The sequence below is a fragment of the Castor canadensis genome, chromosome 14 (assembly GCF_047511655.1).
Source record: "Castor canadensis chromosome 14, mCasCan1.hap1v2, whole genome shotgun sequence".
Lineage (NCBI taxonomy): Eukaryota > Metazoa > Chordata > Mammalia > Rodentia > Castoridae > Castor > Castor canadensis.
Genome location: NC_133399.1, coordinates 16326320 through 16333205, shown reverse-complemented (window position 1 = coordinate 16333205; position 6886 = coordinate 16326320). Strand labels below are relative to the sequence as shown.

The 6886-nt window shown below is 47.5% G+C and overlaps 1 protein-coding gene across 3 annotated transcripts in view; it reads left to right on the top strand.

Moving 5' to 3' along the window:
- The first annotated feature begins 1303 nt into the window (after positions 1 to 1303).
- LOC109687418 (cytochrome P450 4F6-like) overlaps positions 1304 to 6886 on the top strand; it is a 28094-nt gene continuing 22511 nt past the window's right edge. The window contains exons 1-3 of one of the 3 annotated variants that reach the window (XM_074053861.1): positions 1304 to 1534; positions 2259 to 2338; positions 2432 to 2526. In XM_074053861.1, the coding sequence (XP_073909962.1) occupies positions 2492 to 2526 (35 nt within the window). In that variant the 5' untranslated portion in view covers positions 1304 to 1534; positions 2259 to 2338; positions 2432 to 2491. The other 2 variants (XM_074053866.1, XM_074053862.1) reach the window with 2 other exon arrangements.

The window sequence follows — 6886 nt, the reverse complement described above, 5'->3', positions numbered from 1 at the left end:
TTTTTAACCTTTCTTGTAAGAGAGATGGGAGCCATGGAGGGTTCCAACCAGAGGATGGACACCATTTGTCAGGATTTATTGGAATGTCAGAATAGAGACTGTGGGAGGCAAGAATGGGACTGGGAAAATCGGGGGGGGGGGCGGTATCTACATTGCAGTAGCTGAGAGACGATGGTGGCGATTGGATTCCTAGAATGACTGTTTCACGAAAGGAGTGATATCCGGTTGACTGATCAAATTTGGGATCCAGGAGAAAGTGAGGACTCTCGGTTTGATCCCCTGGAAGCATGGAATTGTCGTCAGTTGACATGGGCACTGCAGGGTGGAGTAAACTGGTCTTTTCTTGGGGTGGGGATCGGGGGAAGGAGTTGAGATCAGAATGTCAGTGTGTCTGCAGCCGGGGAGGAGTTGGAAATGTGAGTGCGCTCAAGGGGACGGGGCTTAGGGAGTCCTGGGGGAGAAGAGAGGTCTTCAAAGTTAATTTGACAATAATGAGATTCAAAATGGATTGAATGCTTCCTGTGTGGTCCTGCCATATATTCTCATTTAAGCCTCACGCTGATTGATGGGACCACTTTTTATTATCTCATTTAACAGGGAAGCAACTCACTCAAAATCTTAACAATATCTTAAAACTTTGGGGCCTCAGTAAGGATCCTGCGTCCTTCTCTGCTGGGGCCAGGCTGAGATGAGAGGCCCCTGAGGGAGGTGTGCCTTGGGGGCGTCCCCTAGTGTCGTGTTTTGGTCCGAGGAACTTGAGGTCTTGTGTCCTTTCGGAGATACCAGGCTTTTATTGAAGTTGCAGTTTCCATACCCTAGTCCTTAGTGAGGGTCCCCAAGAGCACATCATTGGACAAACACCTCCTACTCCTTCCTTCCCTGCCAGATGCAACCCTGTCACCCTCCAGCAACAAAACAAAACAAAACAAAAACTTGGTCTTGCCAGGCATGATGGCTTGTGATTGTAATCCTAGTTACGCGGGAGGCCACAGGTAGGAGGATCGCTGTCCAGATCAGAAGGGCATAAACACCAGACCCTACCTGAAAAGTGACAAAAGCATAAAGGGCTGGGGGCGTGGCTCAAGAGGCCCTAAGTTCAAACCCCAGTATTACCAAAACAAAGCAACCAAGCAACCCAACAACAACACAAGAAACAAACAAAGAAACAAATCTCTTGATCTTGGGAACCAACATTTGTGAGTTCTGTCGCTGGCTCTGCAAGCATGTGACAACCCCTCTCTGTACTTGGGCTTTGTCTTGTCACGTGGATCTTTCACCATGCTTGCAAAGCACATTGAATTTCTGCTAAGGACCGTGAGGGTGAACAAATGGGAGCGGAAGGACCAAAGGTACAAAGTCCCCGTGTGGCAACCTGCCACACCTGCCTGTGTAATTCTTAAAACCCGGCTAGCTGCTGGGGGCGGGTGTGTGTGGGCTTGTTCCTCGCTTACGTGTGAAAGAAGCTCCCTCTGCTGGACGGTTAGGAGACAACAGGCTCTCAGGGGCTCTTCTCCCAAGGATTCAATGCTTGTGGGTGAGTGTACCCCATCTACATCCTCCCTCCCCTCCCCCCTGCACTACGTTCCTGGTAGTGTGTGACTGTGTGCATGTGTGCACACATATAAATGTATGTGCATGCAGGCTTGCACGTATGTAAATGTGTGTACACACGCGTGTGTCTGCATGTACATGCGTGTGCATGTGTGTATGTTAATGTGTGCATACCTGGCTGCGTGTGTTGAGAGCAAAGAAGAGGAATTTCACTTACTGAGTTGCTGTAACTGGCCACCCTGGGCTGTGCCCATGGCTGGAGCCACTGTTTTTATCCCCTGCCCCTGTCCCCCAGGCCTGACCCCTGAGGTGCAGGTAGGACATTCTGGAAAAACAGAGCCCTCTGAAGCAGCCCTGGCACTGAGGGGTAGCTATGGATGGATAAATACCTCGGCTCCCTTGCTCTGGGAGGAATGACTGTGACACACGTGTGCAGGGCTGTCTGTGTCCCAGAGCCCTCAGGAGGACTGAGCCAGGCTGGCCCACAGTGCAAACTTCCTTCATCCAGCCCCCTTTCTCTTCTGCCTCCCCTTCCACTTCACTTCCCACCGTCCTGCTGGTGTTTCCTGGGACCACCTCCCAAAGACGCAACTGGCTATTGAGTTCTTTTCTTAGGGTCACCTCCAAATAAAGTATTTGCACTTCATCTGCTTCTGTGGAAACCAAATTAAGATCCATAGGTTGGTTGGATTCTCCAATCCCTGTAGGGCTATTCTTGTGACCTTATTACTCAGGAGGAATGTGAGGCTCAGAGAGGAAAAGTTGCTTGCTCAAGAAAACACACCTGGTGAGTGGCAGAGCTTGGCTTTGACCATTGGCTGACCCCAAATCCCTCACTTGATTCTCCCCTGAGAGTTTTCTCTTTATCATGGAAATACAGAGAGCATCATGGATACATGGACCAGAGAGCAGAGAGACCTAAGGCTCATAGCTGGGTTCCATGGTAATATCGCCAGTGTGCCGGGAGTGTTGTATGTAAGTTATCTCTCCTCTCTCTCTCTCTCTCTTGTTCCTTCTCTTCATCCTCTGTTCCCCTCCCTCCCTGTACTGGGCTCATGTTTAGCAAGTTGTAAGTGTAGGAATTTGTTTGTCACTGTAGAAATGAAGGCTTGGGGTAGGGCTCAGCAGGGGTGACTTTCTCTAGTTCTTGGAGGCTGAAGGAGATGGCTTGCTTCCATGGCTGGCAATGGCCTGGGGTTCTCAATACTTCTCAGGTAGAGCCTCTCCACTGGACTGTTTGGGATTCCTTTTTTTTTTTCTTTCTTTTTTTTCTGTGCTGGGGCTTGAACTCAGGGCCTACACCTTGAGCTACTCCATCAGCCCTTTTAAGTGATGGGTTTTTTCGAGATAGGGTCTTGTGAACTATTTGCCATAGGCTGGCTTCGAACTGTGATCCTCCTGATCTCTGCCTCCTGAGTAGTTAGGATTGCCACTGGCAGCACCTCCCCCCACCAAATGAACGTTTAACTCCTTATAAGTTGTTTATCTCAGGTATTTTGTCACAATGACAGAATATGTCTATTCATATATTTTTATCTCACGATATGTATCATACATTTATGTTATATAGCCCAGGCTGGCCTAGAACTTGCAATTCTGCCTTAGGCTCCCAAATACTGTGATTATAGGCATGTGCCAACATGCCTGGCATGTCTTAAGGGATTTATTTTAAGGAATTGGCTCATTCACTTATGGGCTTGGCAAATCCAAAATTTGTAGACTAGCAGGTGGCAGGCTGACACTCAGGTAGAAGTTGAGACTACAGCCCTGAGGCATTATTTCTTCTTTTCTGAGAAAGCCAGTTTTCACTCTTAGAGCTTTTCAACTGATAGAATGACAGCCATTCACATCATCAAGGGTTATCTCTTATTCAGTGTCAATTGAGATGGGCATGGTGATCACACCTGTAATCCCAGCTCTTGGGAGATTAAGGTAGAAAGATTACGAGTTCTGGTCTAGTCTGTGCTACATAACAAGACCCTGTCTCCAAAACCAAAACCAAAACCAAAACAAAGCAAAACAACCCCCCAGTAAATAAGTAAATAAAGTCAATAGTTTATAGATGTTAACTATATCTACAAAAACCCTTTCACAGCAATACCTAGATAAGTAAGTTGACACAAAAAACTAACCATCACCACCTCTCAGTGGGAGTGGTAGCAGAGTTTGACACTATATTTAATCTTCTACATGGGTAAGGAAGGGAGACAAATGACTACTTTTATGACTCTACACTTCCCTACGGGACCCCTCTTTAGGTCTCCCTTCTGTGGCTTGGGATGCTGGATGGTGGTCAAGCATTTTGTAAGTAATTGTCATCTAACATACAGAGAGAGAAAAAGAAAGGAGAAAGAAAGGAGGGAGGGAGAGCCAGGTGCCAGTGGCTCATGCCTGTAACCTTAGCTACTTAGGAGGCAGAGATCAGGAGGATCTCGGGATCACAGTTCGATACCAGCCAGGGCAAATAGTTTTCGAGAGCTATCTCAGAAAACCTCATCACAAAAAAGGGCTGGTAGAGTGGCTCAAGGTGAAGGCCCTGAGTTCAAACCCCAGTACCAACAAAAAAAAAGGAGGGAGGGAAAGGGAGAGAGAGAAAGAGAGAGAGAGAGAGAGAGAGAGAGAAGCATAAAGGAGGAGGGGTTGGTGGAGTGGCTCAAGTGGTAAGAGTGCCCACCTAGCAAGTGTGAGGCCCTGAGTTCAAACCTCAGTGCCACAAAAGAAAAAAAATAGTGACCATAATTTTCCAGGAGCTGGTGGCTTACACCTATAATATTAGCTAATCAGGAAGCAGAGATTAAGAGGATTTCAGTTAGAAGCCAGCCCAGGCAAATAGTTTGTGAGATCCTATCTACCCAACACAAAAAAGGGCTGGTGGAGTGGCTCAAGTGTAGGCCCTGAGTTCAAACCCCAGTACTGCCAAAAAAAAAAAAAATCCAGGTCCCAGAGATGGCTCCTAGCTGTTGTATATCATTTGAACATTTCTAAAGTCTCTCTTGACTTTCTGCCCTTGAAAAAATGACCTCAGAGGCTTGGGAGGGGGTAGCTCATTCTAGAGCACATTGAATGAAACCTGTGAGGTAGATTTCTTCACCACCAGGGGCTCCAGTGCTGCTGGCTCCTGCTTTCCTGGCCTCCTTCAGGGCTTGGTTTTCTAAGTACATTTGAAGACGGAAGTGAGAACGAACATGTGTGTGTCCTCCAGTCCTGTGCTAGGTCTGGGTGTTCCAGGCATGGCTTCAGAAAGTGGTTCTTATACACAACTCACTTCTCCATCTTATTCAGGTTTTTGCTCAAACGTCATTTGTTAGGGAATTCCTCCAACCTTACTAAGTCCCTCTGTCACTTTCCAGCACTCTGATTTTCTCACAACAAAGGTGGCATGCCATCATCTCTGCTGTGTACTGTTAATTCAGTAGTCCTAGGTCACTCCATATTCAAGGAGAAGATCACCTCCTGAGTAGCTGGGATTACAGGCATGAGCTACCACACCCAGCCCATAACTCCTCCTCTTGTTGGGGACACTGACAAAGAATTTATAGCCATCACCTCTGAGGGTCTGGCTGAGGTTCTGAGTTTCTGCATTTTCAAGGTGCTATTGATAATGCTAGTGCTGCCAGTCCAAGGTCCCCAATTTGAGTAGCCACCCCATGACTACAAGTTATTTTTCAGGCTGGTGGAGTGGCTCAAGTGATAGAGCACCTACCTAGCAATCATGAGGCCCTAAGTTCAAACCTTAGCACCACCAAAAAAGTTATTTTTCCCCTAAGTATTTAATGAGCACCTACTATGTGCTAGGACTCAATTTCACTTGTGTCATCATGTTTAATTACTTTGCTGTGTGGCTGAAGCAAATTATTACATCACCGTTTTCTCCTCCCTTCTGCTTCTCCCCAGATGGAACTGGTCAGCTACTAACAGGTACCAGAAACTTCTTGTGCTCAAAAAAAAAAAAATTGACTCCTTATGTGGCCTGCAAAATTAACTAAAGCAGGAGAAAAGCTTGGTTGGCGTCCCTGCTTCCATTTTGTATCTGTCTTTGCTCTGAGCTATTCACTTCAGAGCCAGCTTGGAATCCAGGAAAGATAAGAATAGTCAGTAGCATCTTTGTGACAAGGGAGGAGAAAACTGCCCCCAAGGAAAGGAAGAACAGAGCCTCCTGAGGACAGAGCCCATGCCAGCCAACAATGATTTGCTTATCTTGACCAGATAATGATCAACCAGTCCAAACTCTGACCAGCATTGTTTAACTATAGATACTTCTCATGCTCTGCCATAGCTCTTCCTCAAAAAAATTTTTTTGGTGGTACTGAGGTTTGAACTCAGGGCCTCACACTTGCTAGGCAGGTGCTCTACCACTTGAGCCATGCCCCCAGCCCTTTTTGCCTTGGTTATTTTTGTGATAGGGTCTCCCTTTCTGTCTGGGGCCAGCCTGGGAGTGCAATTCTCCTATTTTACTCTTCCCTAGCAGCTGGGATGACAGGGGTGCACCATCATGCCCAGATTTTTATTGGTTGAAATGGGGTCTTGAGAACTTTTTTGCCTAGGCTGGCCTCGAACCATGATTCTCCAGATCTCCACTTCCTGAGCAGCTAAGATTGCAAGCTTGAGCCACCATGCCTGGAGAGAAGTGTTTTCTTGAGACATGGAGGTGGCACTCCTCAAGGAACTTTTCCCCTACAGTCTTCAAAGTAAAGGACAAGGATCTGGTTTTCCAGAACCAGTTTCTTCTGATTGAGGGGAACACCAGCCAGCAGGACTTCATCCCAGGGGCATTCTGTGTTTCAAATGCTTGAGAGACCTTGATTCTGTCCGCACTAGCCTCCAACTTGAGCTGCTGCAGGCACTGCAAGGCACTCATGCTGGCCTGCCTGGGAAGACCAGGGAAGGGATGGTGAGGGGGGATAAGCAGGTGGTCCCTTCTTTAGGGAACTGTGGCTGGTCACTGTCTGGATGGACCAGCAGGTAGATCTGCCCCAGCAGGGAAGGAGGAGAATCTGGAGGCAGTGCACACAAGTTGCTGAGGGTTCCAAGGTCGTCTAGGACCAGAAGTTGGATCAGTTAAGACTTGAAGAAATATTGGGTATCTCCTCCCCAACATTTTATCATTTGGAGGGAGAATCTCCACTCCAGTTCTTTCACTTGTCAGGTCCATCCTTCAAATTCACCCCAGTTTGGGAGCCTGACCATGAGGAGACTACAGAGGCGCCCAAGACCACCATACTGGGGAATTCAGGATAGTTTCTGGACAAAATGTGCCCCCACCTTTTAAGGACAATAACCCATTTCTCAGAAGGGAAGACTGAGCCCAGAGAGGGCTGGTGTTGCCCATGGGCAT